The sequence below is a fragment of the Tinamus guttatus genome, unplaced genomic scaffold (assembly GCF_059628265.1).
Source record: "Tinamus guttatus ecotype Peru unplaced genomic scaffold, ASM5962826v1 Tinamus_guttatus_pri_ptg000155l, whole genome shotgun sequence".
NCBI lineage: Eukaryota > Metazoa > Chordata > Aves > Tinamiformes > Tinamidae > Tinamus > Tinamus guttatus.
The window spans coordinates 5,368,015-5,393,179 of NW_028288689.1; the positions used below are offsets into that span (position 1 = coordinate 5,368,015).

Sequence of the window (25,165 nt, forward strand, 5' to 3'; positions counted from 1 at the left end):
ATTCAATTTGGAGACAAACTGAGGAAGCTGAGGACTTATTACAAGCCAGTGCAACTTCAGCAGCTACGTTCACCTAGGCCAAAAACACCATAATAATATATTTGTATAACAGAAACCCCAGACCACATGAAAACTCCAGAGTAAGCAGATGACTAAGCTCCTAAATTGCACCTAAATGTGGACACACTCAATTTAGCTTTTCGGGCAGAGCACAGAGCTGATTAGTCTCGCAAGATTTATCCGTTCAGGAAGGTAAAGATTCTCCCTAGGTTAAAAAATAAAAATAAATATCCCAGAGGAGCTACCAATTCTAAACCAGATACATACCAAGTATTACCAACTGTAAATTCATCAAGAATGCAAGCATACAACTGAATTCTCCAAATAAACATGTATAAACTCGGATTGATACTAACAGGAGAAGCACTAGACAGAAATGGGAGGGGGAAAAAAAAAAAGGCTCATCTTTCCTACTTAAACAAAAAGCAGATATTGCCCATGTATTAATACCTCTGTCTATTTTCTCCTTATCACTTTTACCTCTTGGTGCAGGAGGATTCAACCATCACCAAGTAAATGGCTTTAATCTGCTCACTGCATTTACATGTTATCATCTCAGATAAAATTATATTATCATTATAAACGCTTTTTTAATATGTCAACATATTCTTAATTTCTAAACCCTCAATTGTCTCCATTCACACACAAGACTAGTAATTATCAGTTGCAAAGCTTGAAGTAAAGGAAGTCATTCTATCCATGACCAAAAATTAACTGTTATGAGTTTTCTCCAAAACACAAGAGGCTCATGAACTTTTTCCTTTCTTTTTGGTAGGATTTTAAAATACTTAACAAATGTGGTATTGTCCAGGACACACTGAAGGGAAGCTACAAGGTCATCTCTACTACTCTGTTGACAGACAAGCTCCTTCATGAAGCATATGGAGCATGGAGCTTGTACACATGTGTATGTATGTATGTTTTAGCCTGAATTTCATCTCTCTCCCTTCCTGTGCGATATGTGGGATATTCTGGGAGCCCTTTCACTAGAAAGATAAAAGGAACTTGCAGTTCCTTTGGAAGTGTCAAACTTTCATCTCACCACTCTTACTTGCTCTGTCCTGTGCTATTTCTTCCTGTAGTAGCACCCAGTTATTCGCATCTTCTCCAAGCTCTGCATGAGACGGGGGTTAGCACAAACCTCAATCCATGCCACCCAGTCAACAGACTAGCACAGCATGTAGTACCAAGCTAAAATGCATCACAGACCTAATGCTGCTATATTTGGAAAATTACTACTGAAGAAAAGCAAGAAGCTGTTGGGGAGTTCCACGATAGAAATGTTTCTGCAAAAGTTGCTTCCTCTCAAAGCCATGAAAGAAGAAAGTGTGGTTTCCATCTATCATGGAAAAACACCCATCAAAGCTCTGCTGACAAACAGTTCTTGCAGTGCCAGGGCACTCTCATTAGTTCACTTAATGCTGCTTCTCAACAAGGCAACTCACCTCCTCCAATGGAGTTTTCTTACTTTTCCTTCAGGTTATGCATTCAATTTAGTTTTCCTTGGGTTTCATTTTAACACAATTTAAATAATATTTAGCTTGGCTCCTACATCCCAAACATTCTGTAGCTTTTGTACAAACAAAACTCTAGAAGCTTAGTGGTAAAGATTAAGTGGTGCTTTTAAATCTTTTATTAATTAAAGCCAAAAGGAAAAGTTTCCAAACCAGACTAGCATACAGAAACTTTAGCTCAAAAGGATACAGAAAACAACACAGACTTTTTCACAGTTTGAGAGTCTAAAAATTCACTCAGTGTGTGGCCATTCAGAAATGTATTTAAAAAGAATTTCAGCATATAAATCCTTCTCTGCAATTTAAAAGATTTTTGTCATAAATAAAAATTGTTTGCATCTGTCCCGAGTTAGACAAACTAATCAAAGTCTACAGCTCAAGCGAGTGTCATGCCAGACATGATTACAGGTTGCCACGGACCACAGCAAACACTGAGATCCTCAGGTACACCCAGTGGCTGACCTCACATTTCATCTGCGAACAGAATGATGATCCAGGGGAATTAGGGTCTTTTCTATTGCCTATAGCAGAAAATTCAAGTTAGTGCAGTTAGTGCAAACCTAGAAACACAGGCTTTAAAGCACAGTTACATTGAGAAGGATTCATCAGTGAAAGGTTCGTGAGAGACTAGAAGAATAAAAGGTGAAGAGAGTATTTAAGAGTACAGAGTAGTCTACTAGTAAAGGATCCTCTGTATGCTCTTTCCATAAGATTTCTGCTACTGTTGAGCTTGATTTAATTTTGTTGTTTGGAATCAAATGCTCCTATAATACAATATTAAAAAAAAACAGCTTAATATTGCCTGTATCAGTGGTTTGTGAGGTAAAAAGTTCAAACTGAAGGTCGTGAAATAGCTACTGTTCTTCATGCAGCCGCTGGCCTAGAATTTAAGAGATCTGTAAACTGCACCAGAAGTTATGAGGAGCAGGAGCCTGGCAATGAGCGGCTGCCTTTAACCTTCTGGTCTTTCCAACGCTTGGCACTCCAAGACCCAGAAACGCGCCCCGGCAGCTCCCCTTCTGATGCAGGACAAGCACAGTTAACACCCCTATTAAGCACATTCTCACAAGGGAGTCCTAGCCAATGAATAAAGGCAGCCTTTCTAAACCCTAAGCAAAAACAAATTTACCACGCTATTTTTCAAATTCATTTGAGATGACCAACTAACCTTTTATTTGTGCCTTATTTTAACCTGAAATTTAAAACATTAAGTGTAATCCTCAAATCTTAACACGTATCTCGCTGATAAGACGCACACAAACATTAGCGTTACCCTGAGCTAGGCTTGCTCCGAGTGCCCCGGTGCGCTACCAGCGCGGCTTTCCCTGCCTCCAAGCGCCAGGGCTACTGCTCATGACGTCCCAAATGGGGCATCTTCGTGCACAGGGAGCGAAGCCTTCTCCAGTACTGACAGCGGCTGTTCACACAACTGGGTCTGAACAGAAAGCTGATTTCACAGCTCCAGATTTCACAAAAAGTAAAGGCAATGGCATAATCCAGTAAGGGAAAAGAAACAAACAAAATAACGCACATTGTTATCATTTGAAAGTTCTCTATGCTATAAAAATACATCTGCAAACATTTCATAAAGGCTCTAAAATTTCATCCCGGGACAGAATTAGCTTTTAAAAGGCTAATACCTATGCAATGCTCCTGCGCTTAGTAACTTCCTCTAGCTTTTTTTAGATGGAGAAAAGCTGCTGGAAGGTTTGAAAACTCCTGAACACCCTGAGCCAGAAAGAAATAAAACAGAAAGGCTATATAACCTACAGCACTAGCAAAGAAGACAGAAAGCATTTCAGAGTCATTGCTAATCCGCATGAGCCACCACAGTGATGCTGGGGAGAAGAGCTGCCCTGAGTCTTTGGCCACCCCCTCCGGAACGCTGCCGACTGATGCCCTATCCCGGGCGTTAAGCAACCTCAGAGATACAGTCCTCTGCATGCAGCGAGTGCCAGAACTGTGCCAGGCATCCGAAGCTAACTTTTAGCCTGTCCCTTGCTGGAGACACTTTAAGGAGTCAACTGGAAAATCCCCTGGGAACCTTCGTTACAGGAGTCTGATCCCTGCACTCTCACATGCTGCGCATGGGGCACCCTGTGCTGCGCTGCTGGCGGACCCCAGGAAACTGCTCCCAAAGCCACCAGCTTCTCTGCACAGACACAGCTACCTCAGCAGTTTAATGCAGAAACTAGAGGCTGCTTTGAATGACTTCTCATCCCTTGGGTTCAGTTTATGGGGGCAGCGGGTTCTTTCACAGTGATGAAGCCAGCGGGGCGGCAGCGCTGCGGGTCCAGGTGCGGGGCTGCCCGGCGGCAGCGCCCGCGCGCGCGGGGTCCCACCGAGGGGCGCGCGGGACCGAGAGAGGGGCGCGCGGGGTCCCACCGAGGCTGCGGGCGCGCGGGGTCCCACCGAGGGGCGCGCGGGGTCCCACCGAGGGGCGCGCGGGGTCCCACCGAGAGCAGCGGCAGGGCCGCCGCACGGCGCGCAGGTGCGGGGCGCCGCAGCGCCCGGGCCTCCCGCGAGTACTCACAGTCTCTCGGCATTCCGGGGAATGTCCCTGGGGACGGCGCGGAGGCCGAGCCCGTGGCAGTCCACGCTGGCGGCGATGCAGGTGCACTTGTGCGGGCAGGCGGCGGCGGGCGGCCACGCGGCGCAGCTCCAGACGCTCAGCACGACGCCGAGGCGCAGGAAGGCGCCGCCGCGCGCGCGCTCCATGCTGTCCCGCTGCCGGGGCGCTGCGGGAGGGAGGCGGCAGAGGGGCTCAGGGCAGCCCGCGGCGCCGCGCCGCTGCCATGGGGCCGCGCAGCCCGCGGGAGGCCGAGGCGGGGGCTGAGCGGAGCGCGGCTCCTCACGGGGAGGCGAGGCGGGCGGGCGCGCAGGTAGAGCCCCGCCGCGCAGCCATGGGGGGCGGCCTCCCGCGCCGCGCCGGGCAGGGGGCGGCGTGTCCGCGCGGCGCTGCGCGGGGCCGGGCAGGGGGCGGCGGGCGGCGCTGCGCGGGGCCGGGCAGGGGCGGGCAGGGGCCGGCGGGTCCGCGCCGCGCTGGGGCCGCCGCGCTCCGCTCCGCTCCGCTCCGCGCCGGGCGCGCACTGCGCCGGGCAGCCGGGCGAGCGCCCGCCGCGCCGCGCGCCCCGCCCCGCGCCGCCGCCATTGGCCGCCGCGCGCCTGACGTCACCGCCGCGCTCAACTTTCGGGACACCCCCCTCCCCATCCCAACCCGGGACCCCGTCCCCATTCCTGCCCCCCGCCTCATTCCCCCTTCCCGCCCCTCCTCCGTCCTCCTGTCCCCCCTTCCCGCCCCCTCCCCTTTGCTCCTGTCCCCCCAGACATTCCCTCCCAGTCCGCGGGTATTTGGGGGTGGGAGGTGCTGTGGGGCAGCTCCCGTCCCCCCGCGCTGCGGATCCAGGGAAAACGTACCGGGAAGAGATGGGAGCGGGACTGTCCGCCGGCGGCGCGGGCGGCTGCGGGGCCTCTCACCTGCAAGAGGGAGAAAAGAAAAGCACGTAAGGCGCACGCCGGAACGCAACAACGTGGAAAACGGAGCTGGAAAAAGCGGCGGGGAGGCGAGCAGCAGTAGCGGAATGCGGAGTCCGATCCCAGGGAAAGGGTTCCCCCTGCGGTGCGCAGCAGCCCACGAACTGCCCCGTGCTCCGGGCCGGGGAGCCCACCCGTCCCGAGCAGCAGCTCCTGCCGCACACACGCGCGGGCACTTCCAGGGGCACCACTCGTGTGGGAGCAGGGAGAACCTGCTCTGCATCCCCATGAATGGCTCTCGCCAAGGGGCAGCACGAGCTGCTCTGAGGACAAAACTCAGAGCTCGGTTATGTAACGCTTAGAGAGCAGCAACCAAAGCAAGAAAGTTTAGTCACACATGACACGGGCTTTAGAAACCCACACGGGGACTCAGCTGCCACACCTGGGATGGCTGCTCTATGCCGCAGATACCAGAGCCTCTTCTCAAGCCAGCTGATGGTGCTCGCCCCCGCAAAGCAGAGCTTGTGCCGCCTTCTCCCCAGTCCAGAGGGGCCAAAGGCCAGGCAGGAACAAAGTGTGTGTGACTGCACCTGGGTCCCCCAGATTAAACCTCCACTCCTGGAGCAGAGGAGGAGCACATGAACCTCCAGCATTAACGGACTGAGTGGCACCAAACCCCTCTCTGGTGTTCACAGGCCAAAGCAATCGGTACACACAGCAATCCAAACCCTGCCCCTCTCCTCCACCCTCCGGAGAGGGCAGAGCACAGCCCTGCCACTGACACTCATCGCTGTCTATTTTGAGGTAAGGGCCCTCCGTGGCGTCCTAGCCTACGAGAGCAGCATCGGAACCAGGAACCCCTCGGGCCAGGGAAGGCAGGAATCACCCTGCCTGGGAGCACTGAGTGCTCCGAAAGCCCTGAGAGTCCCCGCTGCACAGACTGAGGGACACAGCCGCCCACCCTTGGAGGGGTAAAAAAGCTTTTGTTGGAGCCCAACGTCCATCAGCAGCAGAAATCAGGATTTTCTCCCTGCTCCACTTCATTTGGGAGCTTTTTGCCAGCTAGGATACATGCATCCCACCCCTGTGGAGTTGCAGAATTTATTAGGTACTAAGTATACATGACTATAGGTCATGACTACCTACCTGACTGTCTGATCCTATTTTTATTTTTTAAGGTACTAGTGTTCAGCTCAGATGAGCTTCAAATTCTGGTTGAAGAAAAGCTGCAAAATCTCCACACTATCAGGCATGAGGGAGTATGTTCTCTCTTCACTGTCACCCCTCACAGAAGATCTCCCCAAAAAGTCAAGTGAGCCAGACGGACTGGCAGAAAAAACACTGGAGTGAAAGTCAAGTTCATCCTCAAAACACACTTTTATAGAAAACCAAGGGTCATGTTTTTCTACATCCAGTTAGAAGCTCTTACAAGGAGATGCTCACATGTTGGCAGGACATGCCGACCCCGCTCTTCTCCCTTCACCCATCTCCTATGGCTTCCAGCCACTGGTGATGAGCAGAAGCTGGCAAAGGAAACCAGCCAGTGCTCATCTCCTAGCACAGGCTTTGTAAAATCAGTGCAACATGTTACACAAGCCTGCACGAAACTACACAGCTATGGAGTAACCCGAATCTCAGAAAAGTTTCTTATTAGACAGTTTTGTATTCATATTAAACATATTTAAGTGACTTTTATGAAGCTAAAGATGGACAGCTTTTATCCATACTATCCTTGAAAGTATTAGAAACTATGGAGATTTTCAAATGTGAAAAAGTCCTCACAAATAGGATGGAGAAAGTCATGATGTCTGCCCTGTGTGGATTTAAACCCTGCCTGCAGTTTTTGCAATAGCATATGTGTGTATAATTGCGCCACCTCCTAGAACATGAGGGTCACTGTATTTAGTACACCATTGCCTCAATATGAGAAAGAACTGTTTAATATATATTTTTATCTATTTCTTCTCAAAAAAAAAGTATTTTTCTTCTTTTCCCTAATATAAAGGATCACTTACTTACCTTAATGACATTCCAAGCACATTTACATGCCAACAGTGCTGCCAGCAGGGCAATGCTGTAGCTGCCATCCCTCCCCGACTGCACCACTACCTGCACCTTGCCACTATGCCCTCTGTATCACTGGAGGAACATTGCTGAGCTCTGGGAGCAGCAGAAAGGCAAGCTCAACAAATACTAGTAATAAAATAAATAAATAAATAGTCTTTTTGAGCTTCTAATGCCTTCTTCATAAAGCAGGGAAGAACCAGAAGTCTTTTAGAGTTAATTTCAAGACACATTACATGCTGTATGATGCATAACATCACCATATTTCTTTTCAGGGACTTCCTGGCCAGACATGCATGTGCACATGCTGCGTAGCAAGTGTGACACGTCTGAGAAACATGGGACTCGTTGCACTTGTGATGTGCATATGGCCTGCATGTGTGCAGAAAATCCGATGGCTCTCAAATGCTCCTGCTTATTGCATGCACAATAGCCAGTTGTATCTAGAGGCCTGTTGGGAACTGTAGCAGGGCCTGGTCAGCTGGCTCAGGTCCTGAAATCTGGAAGTTTATGGGCAGCAAGAAAGAAACCCAAACATGTGGTACTCTGCTCCAAGCAGCAAAGACCAGACCAACCTCAGACGCTCACAGTGCAGGCCAACCTGCACAACGGAATCAGGACTCTGCCACCACCAGCCCTAATGAGGAAGGCAGAGAGGAAAAGATTAATTAAGATTAAATAAAGATTAAAGGAATCAAGCCTTGGACCCTATCATTTTAAGTAGCCATGCTCACTGGACAGCTTGAAGAGGAGCTCTTCAGGCAGCCAAGCACCAGGAGCTGTGGTGGATATGCTGATCGCGCCCATGTGGGCATTATAAACGTGCTAGGTCCAAACTCCGCTCAATTTTCAAGTCACTGATGCAATCTTTTGGGAAGCAATGACACAGACCAAGTTATATAAAGTATCTCAGCACATTACCGAAAAAGGACATAGAGCTACCACTGGAGACCCTAGTCAATGGTAAGGAATCTGAGTTGGATTTTTACTAGATGCTGGAAATAGAATATAGGTTTGATGTGGCAGATGTCAACATTGCCACGCTCCATCTCAGGGCACATAACATCCAGGCACTTAGCGCTTACGGATGCCCATAAGCCCTGCCTGAATATGACACCTCCTTTCAGGGCTGGGACAGGACTCGGGTGGCTGCATCGTGCCCGAAGCCACCGCTGTCCCCCGAGCCGAGGCCTGAGCTGTGTCGCGTCGCCCTCTCGTGGCCACTGGGCCTCAGCGGGGCTCTCCGCGTTATCTTGGGCTCACAGGGAGAAGGAGCGACCCAGGGACACCAAGAAGGGTCTGACTAACGGCCCACGGCTCCCAGGGTGCTTAAACACTGCTTGAGCCTGCGAGATGTTCAGGTGCGCACGCAGAAGATGTCAAAACTACGGTGAAAGTAAACGACGTCCAGCCGAACACGGCACGGGGCCTTCCCTCTGCCACCACGGCCCTCGCGCGGTTGTGTCACCATGTCACCAACTTCTAATCCTCCCGATTTTGCTACTTTGGCAGAGACACTGGGCACAGTGCACGCACTCCAGAGCAAGCTCCACATCAGGCCAGGGTTTGTCCATGAGGACTGCTGAATCTAGCAATTACATTTGCATGGTTTCCCGACAGAAAGCCTGTTTTCTATAAAACAGAACTTCAAGTTGGCATCATGCAGTATTTTCCTCTCTTGATAACATTTGCCTGTCTTGCTAAAAATGCAATTCTCATCTGCTGTCCAGAATTCATTCTGCAGTTTCCTGCTCCTAAATCTAGGCAGAAATGAAGAGCTTCTGGCTGAGGCCAAACTTGCTTTAGAGACTTGTGTCCTTCCACTTTACAGTAGGATATGGAGTATTACAATATTTTCACTAGAATAAATACTGAGTACTGGAAAGAGTTGTCAATATGTGCCACAGGTGTGAGAGGTCAGATTCTACCACAAAATTACCATTTATAACATTTACAAGTTTATGATGTTCTGTGTCACTCGGCACCTCTGGATTCACCACATCACATGCAAAAAAGAGCAGCAACTTTGAGCAAAAAGCTAAAGAGGATTTCTCCCACCTAGTGGGCAGCTCCCATAAATAATAGTTATCCAAAATATTGTGAATTAAACTTAATAAATCACCTCTTGGCTCTCTTTGCTCATTTGGAAATGGTATTGCAATTGCCCTTGAAATTTGAAACCCATTTATTTTGCCAGTTTAATTCCAATAATGGATGGTAAGGAGTTCACCTGCTCCTCATTCTGCTTCCCAATATGCTGCAGCTGAGGTATAGCTCAAATCAAAAACTGGAAGTAACAGAAAACTGACTGACACTCAGCAAGGATAATGCCCTTTGCCATTGCTGAAAACACTTCATGTGTATTAAACAACTTGCAATTATTGCTTATGAAAAAAAAGAAAAAGTAGTTTCATTGAAAGCTTGGCAAATTAAATTAGGGTCTGCTGTATTAGATTCAAAGCACAAGAAAGCCTTCTATATCCCATTTCCTTACCTACTGTGTGACTGTATTCCAACTATGGATAAAATGTTGAGTTACCTTATTTTGTTTAGTTTCTAATCTACATCTAACTTTTTACAGCTTTTTGTACCTCATCATTAATATTTACATAGTATTTAATTAAATGATGAAAAATGCAAAACAAGGCCTATTATTATGTGCTTTTAGTGTAAAACACACACAAATGAGCATTTTGTTCTTAATCAGCAAGGTCTGAAATTAATATGAGCATGGCTTGCACATACCAGGCACTGCCCTTATTGGCTTTGGGGAGAAGGCAGGGACTAATGGGAATCTGAATCATTTAAGAACTTGGGGAATACACAAAGGACTAAGAAGCTTTTACTTCACCTTAGTATTGCCCAAAGGTCAGGAGGGAAGAGGTGAAAAGGGGGCAAACCCAAAAATCCCACAGCTGCTCAGCCACAGGCTGCATCCATTTATAGAAATAAGAGCATAGCTTTATACACCCCAAACTTCGGAAACTCATGCAAACGAAACATGACGCTTAAAATATTTGCTATAAAAAAAAGTGGGAAGATGTTAATATGAAATAAAGAAATTCCCCCTCTGAAAGTAGGATAGAAAAACACTATTGCCAGATTTTCAGGAACACAAAGCTTTAGTCTGGGTCCATTAAAACATCTTGGTTTCTTCATACCACCACCTTAAGTGTCAGTAAAGAAAAAATATCCTTTCCCATCTGATCTCTAAAAACGAAACCCCAAATTGGCACATTCATAAAAAATTTCCCCCTCACGTGTACTGTTCTGATCTTAATGAACTACTTCCTCAAATAATATTAAAACTTCCTTGGTCTGCTGTAGGGAGAACAATAATTACTTGTTTTAAAAGAAGCCAGCCTGGACAGATAAAACAAGTTCTACCAGGGCAGACACATTCCTCCTCCACGCAGCGCAGGGTCCTTTCAGGCTTCAGGGTATTGCTTTTGATACGAGACCTGGCAAACTGCAGCAACAAATACCAGCGGAGATCAGAGAGCCAAAGCACAGTTCATCGCTTCAGGAAGGCATGCAGAGCGTTTCCTTAGCTTTACATTATTTTGTTTCAGCCAGAATCTATTATTTAATTATGAGAGATTTTATATTACAGGAGTTACAGTGCATTAGAGGAAATAGAGCTTTAAAAAAAATCAGCTAAAAGGATAAAACAACCATGGCTTCATTTATTTCCAGCTATTAAGTCTACAGACACCACAGCATCCCAGTTTCTGGTATAAGCATGTCTTCTCTTTTTTGCTTCAACATACAGAAATCTAACAGTCTTGAGACATCAGCAACAATGTACAGTAGTTTAAGTGGTGGAAAAAGGTTAAAATGGTAAAACATTTTAAAAAAGTGATTAGATGCATTAGCTGAATGTGGTTTAATTTAACTTCATTGCACTGTAGATAACAAAATGAAATTGCAACATAAATCCAAAATTGATAATAAAGCCCTATATTTAAAAGCTACTCACAGATAGATCCTAACCAGATACTCCTGTTTTTCTATTCATAAAGAAGTTACTTTGATTATTTCCACTTTTTCGCCAAAAAAGGGTATTTGGGAAGAGAGAGAGAGAGAAGGTGCCTGGAAAGACAAAGAATTTCAAACACAGGCTTCTAAGCTCAGCCACTGCTGTACATTAAATGCCAAAGAGTTTTCAAAGAAACAGACCAAGAGTTAAATGCTTCTCTTAAACAATAGCCAAAAACTCCAAGCTTTACAACAAAGTTATCTTTTGGCCTGAGACCATCTTCATAGCCTAAAATAAATATTTACAGTCTCCAAGCTCTGAACAGTTCCTGAACTTGGGACCCAAACCAGAAGCATGTGGCATTATATAACTAAGCAAGGCTTTTTCATATTGGAACTGCATTTATCTCCTTACAGTGTCTTTGGAGAGGAAGCTAATCTGAAAGTCTTTGAAACGGTGGAGAAAATAAAACTTTCACAGTCACTGTTCATTGAAAGGGCGCTGCTTCGCCACGTTACTACACGTGTTCCTGCCCAGTGTGACACACGCTGCTCCCTGAGCGGTGCGTGGGTTACGCGGGCCGTGGGTCAGCACAGGGACGTCCTGCGTGGAGGCACGAGAGGCTCCCGAGTGTGGTACAAGCGGGGGATCACCCAGCACGTGCTCACAGGACCAGGGTGGAACCTCCCCCCTGCTGCTGAAAAGCTTTCCATAATGTTTAAGGAGCTAAAAGTATGGTCAGCCTAAAGCTTGGGCAGCTGAAGCCCCATTATGTCAACACGCTAACTCCAAAGATTCTCCTGAACACAGAAAAGAAATATCTAGTGCTTACAGCAGGAACCAGAAAACTGGGATTTTTTTTCCTGTGTTACTTATGGGCTCGTCCTTGGCAAGTCAGCCTTTTGGCCTCCACTTACTAATTCATGAAGTTTCATAATACATACAGGGTTATAGAGCAGTCTGAGCTTTACAAAACATGTTTCAAGTATTATTTTCAGTCTATGCTAAAGTTCATTTTAAATACCAAGAAGATTTATTTTGTCGTTATACAAAGGGATTTTTGGTTTGTTTTTTAAATGTGAACTCTTTGTACTCTCTGATTTTATGAAATGCTTTCTTCCTTTTGGCCATGCTTAATAGACACCATATTTCAAAGCAGAGAACTAACCATGCCTGATACTTGTTTGCCTACAGGATGCATTTTGAGCTGAGTGTCTGTAGAAGAGACTGGTATTTTTAACAGTACTTGCTGAATATTTACTCTGGATGCCGTAAAAATAAAGGAAAGAAAGCCAAAGAATGAGCAATTTGGAAGTCTTTTATAGAAAGCTCTTGGATTTTCCCAATGAAACTGGAAACGCTGGGGCAGTGAGTTCATCAAGCAGCCTTGACAGACGGTGTCAGGATTTGGCTCGTTTCTCACCTGCGCAGCGCGGGCTGCAGGGTCCCAGCCCCTCCTGCACGGTTCCCTCCAGGCTCCTCTTGGTGAGACCAGCCGCACGGCTTCCCCGCTGCTCCTCAGCCCTCAGGAGCTGCCGCGCGAGGAGGCTACCAAAGGCCCTGCACTTGCACTGGAGTGAAAGCCAGCTTTATCCAATACGGTTTCTCCAGGAAGAGCCAAGCAGCGTTCATTTAATGAAGAGATTCACAATTGTCACTCGTCACCCGTTTGTGTTTACAGACACAAAAAACAATCTAGGATTTTTTTAATTAATATATTTAATAACTAAAAATGATATCCCTTGAATGTTAACATTCTTCCCTCTAAAAATAGTTATTTGCAGAACAAGTTACTTTTCAGGACAAGTTACTTGTCTTTTCTCAAGCAAAGCTATTAAAATGGGCAAGAAATACCCATTTTGAAAGTGTGATCATGCTTCCCTTGATCAACATATAAACAAATGGCAACTGAAGAACAACGCTAGAAAAAACATCCGATTGTGTTTCTGGTGGTCACTGTCACACTTCACCATGGGGACAGGTGACACTGCAGCCCATCATGGCAGTTTGTCTCAGACGGGGCAGAGCTGCAGCAGCAGCTGCTGAAAACCTGGTGTGAGCAACTCAAGTCACTGAGTCAGGTCTCCTAATGCTGACATTTAAAATAATGCAGTTTTTACAGCCACAAGATACTTCCTCAAGGTCATTTTTACCAACTCCCTAATTAGTGAACACATTTTCTGACTAACTCTATATGGCAAATATCACAGTCATTTAAAATAGCAGCTATGTCATAGTCTTCATACTGTTTATTTGAAAATAACTCAACATCTTATTCTTTCTGTTAATCCAATTAACTTAATTTTTTTTTCTTGGCTTATTACAAGCTCGTTTGAGCCCTTCGAAAACTTGGGAGGAGACCCAGACTGAGGAAAACCTTCCAACTGAGAAAACGTTTAAGTATCAAAGTCCTATTACCTTGGGAAAAAAAAGAAATAATTAAGAAATAAAGAATCAAAACTGTACTTATCCGCTCATCTTGTACTGGTCAATGAAACATTTCAAGTTTCTATGGTGGCAGTAATTGCTGAATGTCTGGCAACAGCTTCACTCCTGTATAATCACTGTCAAATGTCAGCAATATTCACAACTTCATTGGCACTGCTGGCCTGGGTTAACTGTCCTTCCTTCTCAGTTTCTCTCAGCAATGGGAATTTCGGCTACACCCCGCACAGGCCTCCCAGGCTATTCTGCACAGATGCTGCCTTTTAAGCAGCAGAGTTTGCCACGGATAAGCAGTTCTACAAGGAAAATCCGCTCAAACAATTGGAATCCTCTCTGGGATTAGGGGGGCTGTGCCCTAACAGCCTTGTCCGTATTCTGCACCAGATCCTAAGTACAAAAGATCAGCTGGTCGCCTTTTACTTGATAGTTACTATCTGAAGTAGAGTGAGCAGGAAACTATAATCACCAACACGACAAGTGGCTAAAGGGGCATTAGCCAAGGGAGGAGGGCAAGAACAACGGCAAGCCGGTGCCTCGGCTAGAAAAACCCAGAGCGTGTCACCACAGAAAGGAAGGATTATGTTCTTCTGTTACTAGATAGGAAGGCGAGCAGAGGAGGAGGAGGAAAGTGGCTACTCTAAGAAGCCTGGAGTCTGGCTCTCCCTCCTAAGACTGGTCCTGCTGTTACGATTTCTCCGCCATTTAATTACAATACAACTGCTTTCTTGTGACTAAAATAAGGAAGTATTTCAGGAATTAGGACAGAAACTGTCTTTTGCCAATACGCGTGCTTGACTGTGCAGGCCATCGAGTGCAATTCTGCCTCATTTCACCTGGCTGGCATGAAACTTTCTACCACGCTCATTATTCGAGAGGTATTTTAGAAGACACAACAGGCAAGTGACACATTTAGCCAGTTGCCAGAGAGGTTTTTTAAGCTTCAACTGCAGGTCTAAGCTATTTGCTTCCCCGTTCCACACAGACAACAGATTTCTAAACATAATGTGTTGAGTCAAAAACAATCTTTTCAGCATACTTAGGCAGAAGAAATATGTAGGGGCAAAGGCTAAATTGAGGAACAAAAGCAATTTTTTCAAAATGCCATGGCCTGCCAGGATATTTATCTTGACTACAGTTATGACTGACATGACTCGATATCGACATGCTCGGTTTATTCTTTAGAACATAAATCATTGCTGCCCCAGTACAAAGGCCGTGGCCCCTGGCCCTTGCTTTCCACGTTACGTTATCCAAGACTGAACATGAGCTTCGCTCACTTTGAGCATCTTCTTTTCCGAGTTCCGACCTAACAACTTCACTCGTAAAATACGTGCAAGCTACATACTAATTTCAAAACTATGCTTTAGGCAGGACATAATCAAATTCCTATACAATGTGGTTGGTGTTGAAGCAGTGGCTCTGCACAACGTATGCGTTCAGTCACAAGCCAACCTGTGATCTGCAAAGGCCTCGAGCCTCCCTGCAGGGCCTGGCCCCCGCTAGCACATTTTACCACCACCACGTTTTGGTGGCAACATATTTGCCGTGCCCACAAAAACACTAGCGAAGCCCCTGGAGACCTGCGTATTCCCGAGAGCGCGTTCGGGCGAGGGACGCGGTGAGGTGGCCCTCATGGGTGACACCTGACCTTGGCTGATGCTGAGATGCTTCCCCTGCTGCCATCTGTGAAGGGCATTTGCAGCCCTGCTAGGGAACCTCCGTGTGGGCAAGGACCAGCTTCCTGCTCACAGGAGCCTACAGTATGGAAGAATTGACACTTTTTTCTCCCCACCCCATTTAAGTAAACGTAGCTATTTCAAGCTATTTCAACTACCATTCCTGCTTTATCATCAAGCAAAAAAAATTCAACACAGATTATTGAGGGATGACTCGCAGATTCCCTTAGCTAACGCTTTGTCTTTAATTCTGAGTGGGCACAAATACATTGTTTCATCCTATGTAATACCCGCAATTCCATTTGATTTTGTGAACACGCAAAATTACCCAGAGCTGGACTCTTAAGCGTTTAGGTCAAGCAGCTTCATAAATCATGCCAAAATTCTGTGCCGGAAAATGCCCTTCATGTTATCAAATTAACAAAAATAATATAACATAAAAATAATAAGGCTTCTGAAAGATCAAGTGAAACGCACAGTATGGGGACAAATCTGAAGAAATATATGATTAATATCCCTGCTCCACTTTATGCTTTTCCTTAGAAGATACCAAAGCTCTCAAAGGCAGCAAAGTATTGCTGCCCCCGGGGTTACACATGGGAAAAACAGGTAGGAATGGGGGAAAGCTCCCTGCAGCCCGCTGCTGCCTGCTCCAAAGCTCTACATATGAACTAGGCTATTGCCCTAGCTTGGTTATTCCTGCGTTCTCCCAGAGCTGTCGCTTTGGACTAGGAAGAGGTCAGCCCTGCTGCCCCAGAGCCCCTCGCACACACGTGGAAACCAGCTTTGCCTGCGCTGGCACCATCCTACAGTTGCTATTTCCTCCCCACCATCTGACCTCCAGACCAGGCTTTAAATGTCATAACATCTGAGTCACTTCCTCGTTTTGCCAACTGTAATCTAGATGGAGAAATCACTGAAAAATAACGATTCACAAGAGCAACAGGTCACGAGGAATTTTCAACATCCACACGGGCTGCAGCTCTGGATCCCATTTGTGCAGCTTTCCTAACAGCTTCGCAGCCCTCGTCTCAAGATGTTGATAATCACCAAGAGATGAGCAGGGCTGAATTCAAACCAATTCAAGACCAGTTTGAACTTGCACCTCTGAGGGAAATTTGGGTGCCTTTTTCTATGCTTCTACTGCTGCAAAAACAATTCTCATCTAATTATATGGGGCATCTCTGAATAGAAATAAAAGAAAAGACATCAGTTAGGTTATCTTAGTAATGTAAAGGTTGATCAACAGATTCAGGAACAAATCCATGCCATGGCAATGATATTTTACTAAGTTACATCTGGGCAAAAGAAGTAGAGTATAATTCTTCTTTTTAAATTATATTTTTGTCCAGCTCTTCAGAGATGGTTGCTTCATAGTTGACTTTGGCAGTATACGCAGACTCGCTCATCTGTTAAATCTCATTTATCCAAATTTAGCATTGTAATAGAGGAGCTGTTTGCCATTACAGAATCTTTCTGCTAGCAATATAAAACAGAAGAGAAGTTATTGAAAATGAAGCTGTAGCAACTGGAAGACTGTTAGACAGGTTTTACATAGTACAGATGCCTTTTTTTTTTTTTTTTTTTTTTTTTTTGCCAGAGGAAGCAATACTTCATTTTTGTTTGTTTTCATGGTCGGGTCCTGCTCTCTTTCATGTACAACCTTTTATAAGTAGTAAGTTAAGCAAATTTTTAAACCTGAAACACTGCTTATAATGCACTGTTTTGCCATGTGTAAGATAACTGTAGTAAGAGAAAACACTATGGACAAGAGGCAAATGACAGAGACATACAGCAGGAGGAACACTTTAATGTCATCAAAAGTAAACACAAAGTGGGATTAAAGCACCACTAAGTTTTTCATTTCCACCAACGGGCACGAACACCAAGTTTTCTGAAGTCTGAAGGCACAACACAGCCACCGAAATAATCCCCTACAGAAAAACCGAATTATCACTCAGATGTTTGAACTGGAAACATTTGCAAGGAGTGAATCACCAAAGGAAAAACAATCTTTTATGCACATACTGAGACGGGGCGGCAGGTTGTGATTCCCCATGTGAGGCCAAGAACACAGAACACCCACTGGGTACCACGAAGGAGTGGAGGCGACTGCCAACATACAGAGCATCCTTGTGATGGGCACCAGATACCAAATGAGGCCAAGAAACCCCCAGCAAAAGCAGATTCTGCCCCCACACACACAGGCAAAGCAAGGGCAGTGCCATGGCCGGACAGGTCTCTTCCACCAAGAAAGGAGAAAGGATTTTCTCACTTCCACATCCATCCCTTCTGACCCACATTACGCTACAACATCGTAACGGGCCCTGTAAACCCAGCAGGTACTACACAGGCTTGCATTAATTTTCTTTTTCCTATTATGACAAGTCATCTATCAAAGAAAGAATGGGATGAACGCCTCCTTCCTCAAATCTGTGCAAAGGAACTGTGCAAAGATTAAATTTCTACCCATGTTTGGAAACATTATTCAACCCTCTTATGAATGTCTGTGTAGCCACATCTAGAAAGCCTTGCTAGAAAGACTTCTTCAATCCACTACTTTCTGCAATCCTTGACTTCTCCAATCACTTCTCCAAATGAACAGATATTAGAATTATTGCTTTTAACAACCCCTGATGTTTCTGGTCTGGCTATCAATAAAGCAAGTCTTACTTGGTCTTGATATCAAGTATCAAGTATCTTTTAGATGAAGTTTGTTGAGCACTACGAGCTCATCTAAAAATTCAGCAAGCACCATTGCCACTATTAACAATACTCAAAGTTACAAATGATGTTTTCAGGCAGCAGCACAGTTAGGAAGTGTAGTTCAGGAACTTAACCATGATCAACTATGTTAAACTATATACTTTATTATACATGCATACTGATATTTTACTTGTACATTTATTAAATACTTGGGCTTTTTCATAGTCTATTTGACCACTTTCAAGACATCATTGCGAAAATCTCTCTGGAAAATTCAAGACTTAGAGATGAAATTTCTTACCACTTGTCACCTATTCTGATTAAACTTCTTAAAAATTATTATGACATCTTCCATATAGGAGATTGCCTTTATCCACTACAATAATATTTTAAAGATGCAATACATAATGATTAACAAAATTAATACCACAGAAGTCTCATTTTACTTGAGTAAAGTTTCTTTATCTTAAATTTTGCACTGATTAAGAGTTGGGCTGTCAAATTAAATGCATTGCTGCAAATCGCTACTCAGAGAATGCGCAGCAAAAGCATTCATTGGACAATATATCACGAGCTTATTGCATCTAAAGCCTTGCCTGATGAGTACGTTTTTGAACTTGGAGAAATTGAAGTTCAGGCTAATGAATTCCTCCCTGCTGCATTACTCATTTTTACACACAACAGGAACACACTTCAACAATTATTCATCTGAAAGTGCTTTCAAGAAACCGATTAAAACCAGTTGTGATGCTTACTGAACTGCAGACAAAGCCATCAGCCCATTTAACAACACACTAACCAAAAATAGATCTACACGTTTATTTAAGCACTTCCTCAAGAATCTTTTCTGAGGATTCCAGAAAAGGAGGGAGGAAAAGAGATCACTACTTATTGCTACATTATTTTGTGGAATATTCACTGTTGTATGTATTCCTTCCACCAACTAAACATGTTGCATGCCTTCTAAAGAATCACAGAATGCTTAGGGTTGGAAGGGACCTCGAGAGATCATCCAGTCCAACTCTCCTGCTCCAGCAGGGACTCCCAGAGCACATGGCACAGGGTGGCATCCCAGAGGGTTTTGAAGATCTCCAGAGCATCACTAAAGAAGAAATTGCTATTGTAGCTACATTTCTTTCAATGCATTCAACAAAATTGTTTCTGCTCAGTACCATGAGAAGCAAGCAAAAGCAAAACTACCAATTAGTATAAAATTTTTCAACTGATATCCACTTTCTGACTTGATCATGACAATGTAATTTAGTTCATTATGCTCAGTATTGACTGGTCTTGTGCAATGACTGCCATGGTAATTCAATGCAAAAAAGGTTAGGATTTTTTCTCCAAACTGGAACATACAAAATATGTTGAAAGAAATAGAGCAGATGTACAGCACAGAGTGGCTGGTTTCTGAAGGTTTATGAGAAGCAATGCTGAGATGCCAACAGTAAATATCAATGACGCTCATCCACAGATAGTCAGTAATGTATCAGAGGTTATCAACAGTGCTCACTTCAAGACACCACAACACTTCAAAAACCCTTTCAAATACTGAGATTAACAGCAATTCTGACTACAACAGAAGTCCCTTGCAGCTCATGCTTGTATTCTTTTTACTATTTCGATTAGTACAAAACCCAGGAATTAATGAAGCATTAAACATGTCACCAACAGAATATTCTCCTCCTCGCTTACATTTGTTACTTCTTTAGCTTTACTGGCACCAGCCTTTTTGAGTCTTGGTTTACTATACATGACTATTCCCAAATTAGAAATTACAAGGATAGTCAACACCCACTAAAGCACTGGTATAACAGTGCAGTTAACACGAGCCATCCTGCACCTCGCGTTGTCGCAGCGCGCACGCAGGCACGCGCCTCCCCGCGCTTCCATTCACAGCATCCCCTACATCTGCACCAACACTAACACGGTTCAGACCCCAACCATTTAGGTTTCTTTCTGCTTCATCAAGTCAGATCTGCAAACCCAGCCTTGGAATAAGAAATCTCTGCAAGACAGCTAAAAGGAGATTAACATGCTATGGTATATAGCAAACCTTCCAGATGTAAGTAACATGTTTCTAGCACTTGTACAGAGGATGGTCTGTGCCATCCATAAAGCTTTAACTTGTAGACTAAAGAACATCATGACACATCCATGAGCACAAGCTGTTTGACTGATGTCGTCTTACATCATTGCAGCTTCTTCTTCAAGAGTAACACATGTTGCAGCAAGCCTGGGCTCTTGTGCACTGCCTTGCGTGCCTTTGTGCTCAGGACATAGCTGGTAGAGTAGAAAAGAAAAACTTCCAGTCCAGGTAACTTCACTGCATAAATTCTGTTCAAGCTGTAACAATTTATCTCAAACAATCATGCAATGGTCTAAAGTAAATGCCATGTTGCTTCTTATCTGGGTAGGACACAAATGAGGTTAGAGACTTAGAGAACAGTGAAAGATGCCTCAAAGCAGTGCAGTAGAATTAGAGCACTTGCAACGACATGGTGTGCCCAAGGCAAGCAGCAGGAGCTCTGCTCACTGCTCTTCTGCGGCACCTACACTGAAAATGAGGTAGCAGAATGGGGCGGGAGCATTGAACTAAGAAGTAGCATGCAAGGAAGGACCTTCAGAATGATATGGTAACAAAACGCCGGGTTTGAGGGACCACTGAGGGACTCAGCTTGAGTTTACATCTTGGCCAGCGTATATTTAACTAAGCATATTAAATACGATGTCTTTTCATGACAGCTGCACCAGAAATGAGTCATTGGAGTGACATTCTGAAGGACAACGTTTGCACCAGCTGAACAGCCCTGCAAGGTAACGGCTCTTCCAGGGAAAACATGGTTATGGTACGGATTGTTTTTAAATCCTTAATTAAAAATAGATTAGATGTATCCTATAAATTCATATTCACACATCTTTCAGAGCTCAGGCCCTATAACCTTCAATACTGTTTACTAAAACCACTTCTGAGATGCACTTCTAGAAATACTCCAGAAGCACAGAGTTACCAGCCAAGTGACACGTTCTTGTATTGTGGTCTTAAGCTTCATCAGCCTCTATTCCCTTCCACCTCACTCTCTAAATCTGGTGAGCTCAGACTAGTGGTTCTTGTAGTTGAGGTAATTTAAATCCAAATGCTGCAATTCGTGGTAATACTCCAGGGTGTGGCCAACAGACAGTGCTAAAAACTAGCTGGTATTACTGCATTTTCATGGGCTTCCTGACTTGTCACTTCTCTTCCCCTCGTCTCCTTTTTCTTTTTCCCGTAGTCATAAATGAATGCTTGGCATAATCAAAACAAGACTTGAAATTCTGATGAGATTTAACCACATACATGAAAACTAAAACAATTGTTACAGACGACTCACAGACACATCAGAATGACAAGACTGGGAAGCATTCCAGGAAGATCCCCATAAAGCAGACAGAAAATATACACTGACAGGAAGAACAGAGTACACACATTTGCTGCAGAAAGGACAAACTTGTCAGAATATTTTGACTTTCCTTTTGAAGCTGGTCATTAAGCTGCTAAGGTATCAGGCTTCACCCCCTAAAAAAAGTCAATTCAAAACTACTCATCACGAAGTATGTTGAAATCGGGAGTATGTTTGCATTGTCTTCAGCTTTGTTATGAAGAGCAGCCAAGAGCGAGAAACATCTCTTATCTCACACATGCCTTGGGCTGGAATGATTTCATGCATCACACTGTCAAAACCATTTTAAAATTCCATGCAACAGGGATGTAATAAATGCATGTTAGCTTGTAATAGTTATTGCATTACTGAACAAATACCTGATCACTTGTTAATGAGACTAAGGTTAAAATTCATTAAAAACATTTGTCCTTTTGGCACTGAAAACAGACCCAGCATGCACACTGAATCTAGGGCCAAGTTCTGACACACTTCATGCAATGTGAATATTAATTATATAGTTTCACTGGCATCACAATTATGGAGATATTTGGTTTACGGAAGTGTACCTACAAGAAATCTCAGTACGCTTTCAAGAAAGCTTGACTGTATGTTCAGTATTTCAATGCTGAAATACGGGTCTTAATACTGGTCTTGCAGCATTATTTAAGTGGGCAGGCTAATCACTGGGCTTGAGCTCATCACGGCGGGGTCTCACCTGCTTTCTGTGCCGCTTCAGCGCCGCTGTGCTCAGGACGGAGCGCAAGCTCCTCGTTTTCACACAGATTTTTTGAGAATAACTCATTTCAGTTCACATTAAGTATTAGGAATGAATATACAACATGATAGCAATTAAGATTCATTTCCTTAAGTGGTATATTTATAACTGCTCCTAACTTTTCTTCTAGTCACTTAGCATTAACTGATGAGTTCATTCATTTACAAAATATTTTGGTCAACAACACAAAACAACAGAAGAGGGAAGTTTCCTGAGACAACTGAGCATCTCTTGGACCCTACTTTCACAGCCTGTTACTGATATTTTTTCCTTTTCTAATGTGTCAAAAATTTTATTTTGATTATAGCATAAACAGAATATAACTAAGACGTATAGCATTCTTCTTATTAGCAATAAGTGGAATTAGTGAGCTGTCACTACCACCAAGATGTGATTTAAGAGTAAAATAAAATAAAATAAAGCTCTCGCACACATCACACTCTTTCACACTCTTTCCTTTCGGAGGTGCTCCTGGACAAACCAGCTGGCACTCACAAGTTCGCGCTGGTTATTTCAAGACAAATGTTTACTTCCTTTATGGGGTGCTGAAATACAGCGCAGAGACAGTTTAAGACCAGGACCAAAAGCAATTTCCTATGGAAATCAAAAATGTATCTTAATTAGAATAGCCCAGAGCCAGTTTTGAAATAGTAAGTTATGAAACAAAATGAGATGATGTAGAATTGAGTTTTGATTTACTTTTTTTCCTCGTTTCCATCCCAAATGTCATCAAACACAAAAGCAAGTTTCCCTATTAAAAACTGCTTATTTGATTACTATATTATAGCTAAATAACACCCTGTGATGATTCATACACCAGCATAGGATACTATTCTAGCATCATGTTGCGAGTAATGTAGCTACTTTTTTTTTTTAAGGAATAAGTCACTAAGGAACATAGGGTTTACGAAGGTATGTACAGCTGAAACACAGTGTCTTAGAACAGACTTACGGATAGTCTAGTGCACTCCCAACTTCAGGGGACTTTCTTTTTGCCTTCAAGAACACAGCATATGTCTAAGTTCTTCCTGCCTTTGTCCTCCCTGAAAATTACTTGGTTGTGATATAAAGAGTATCACCAGTGGCATTCTCACTGCACACAGCAATATCACCTAGAAATTCACAGGTTCACTTCAAAAAATTATAATAAATGGAATCAAGAGAACTGAAAATATTTATTGTTCCTTTTCCTTGTATTTCTGCATCATCACTTCTACTAAAATAATTTCAATAAAATAGAATTACCTAGAGTTACACCGTTGAGTTACCTTTCCTTTCATTGGCCATCTTTTGCGATCTATGATTTGCGTTAATTGGTAGAACTGAATAAAATAAAATTAACAGATTTGGGGGAGTTCTCTATTTATTTGTTTAAGAAGGCAACTGAAGGGTTTGCCCACGAGATGTCTCCTAGGATGTCAGCTCGTGATAGTAAGGACTACATTAACAGTTTTTGCTTAGCTGCTCTTCACTCATCTTTTAGTGATTGACCCAATAATCTGTTCACTTCTGCTCCACACAAACACATGCCCTCCCTGCAAACTCAGACCTGACAGGACTCTGCTTATGTTGACGTTTGGAGAATGAGCTTTAGATACTAGAGAATCTCAGGATTAAACACTACAGAGTTTGGGGGTCCAAATCAGGGGTAATTTATCAGCTACCAATATTTTTTGACATTAAGTTAACGCTAAAAATGTTACAGATAGTACTGACAGTGAATCTATTTTACTTGGAACTAATTTTACAGAAATTTCAGAAATAGTACAACATCCTAACTTGGCACTATTACATTCGTATTACTGAAATCTTGGGTTTATTTTTTTCTTAAATAAATTACTACCTAAGGGCAAAATAATTTTAACTTATTTTTTTCAGTCACTAAAGTCTATTTAAAAATGATTTTTTTTAAATCAACTTACTTCTATTGAAGCTATGGATTTGCTGTATTCCTTATTTCTCTGTATTTACTATTAATGGGGTAATATAGGTCCTTAATTCTGCCTCTAACATCTACAGTTTACCATCAAAGTTAAGAAAATGAGACAAATTGGCAATCATTTGAAGTGGCCATGCAATTTTTGTGAAGTTATTTTTTTCTTCCACATTTGCATTTGAAGTTCTAAAAAGGAAAAAAGAAGAAAAAAACAGAAAAAAGAGAGAAAAAAAAAAGAAAGAAAGGAAAACCCCCTACCTGAAACTTTCAGAGATAAAAGATGGAAGGAGACCTCCCAAGTGGAACTGTGTACACTTACACACAGCTGAACAAGTAGAATTGAGGCAAAATAAAATAAAAGTCCAAAACCACAGCTGCCCCATGTAGGTTTTACCTACAGAATCCATGTGTTATACAAACTAGTTCTGAATTTTCCTGGCACACTTTCAAAGCAATTTTTCATCTATGACAGATAACAAAACGTTAGATATGTAATTCACCCTCCTGCAGTCTTACTGAACATCAAAATTATGGCAGATGAAAAAAACATCTGTTGTCCCTTAAGCAAAGCCTGTTTTTTCCATCAGAAATGGTTGCTTTCAGTGATTCTTCAGTAATGCTTCACCTTCATGTTGTAACTTCCATCCCACAAAGTTTCCTAGTGCATCACTGACAATAACAACTGCAATAAAGTCGTTTTTGATATGGAAAACATAAATAATAATATAAAAATCCTCCGCACTAAGTGAAAATGCAAGTTGGCCTCACTGTTTGCTCCAGGGCTCAAGGCTCAGAACTTTGCCACAAGGTTTTGTCAATGTCCTGAGGAAATATCTCCCTCTTTGCACCTTTTGCCTCACAATGTAAAACTGCACTAGTACAGTAAGAGCATGAGGCCCATAAAGGACAAACATTTTTTGCTTTCTTTTTTCCTTTCCTCCTCACATGAGAAGTTTACTAATCATTTGAAATTCCATTTGTACTACACTTGATGATCCATGCTACTGCACTAATTTGAGCTCATTTTAATTAGCCAAATGTGTTTCATCTACAAAATTCTGAATATCACGTGTACATCTTGGTTGAAACGACACACATACCTGATTATTTTTAT

General features: G+C 43.5%; 1 protein-coding gene across 1 annotated transcript in view; it reads right to left on the bottom strand.

The window, feature by feature from the left end:
* SLIT3 (slit guidance ligand 3) overlaps positions 1-4,292 on the bottom strand; it is a 353,962-nt gene extending 349,670 nt beyond the window's left edge. The window contains exon 1 of the mRNA XM_088522712.1: positions 4,108-4,292. Within this exon, the coding sequence (XP_088378838.1) occupies positions 4,108-4,292 (185 nt within the window). The remainder of the gene's footprint in view (positions 1-4,107) is intronic.
* Positions 4,293-25,165: the final 20,873 nt, after the last annotated feature.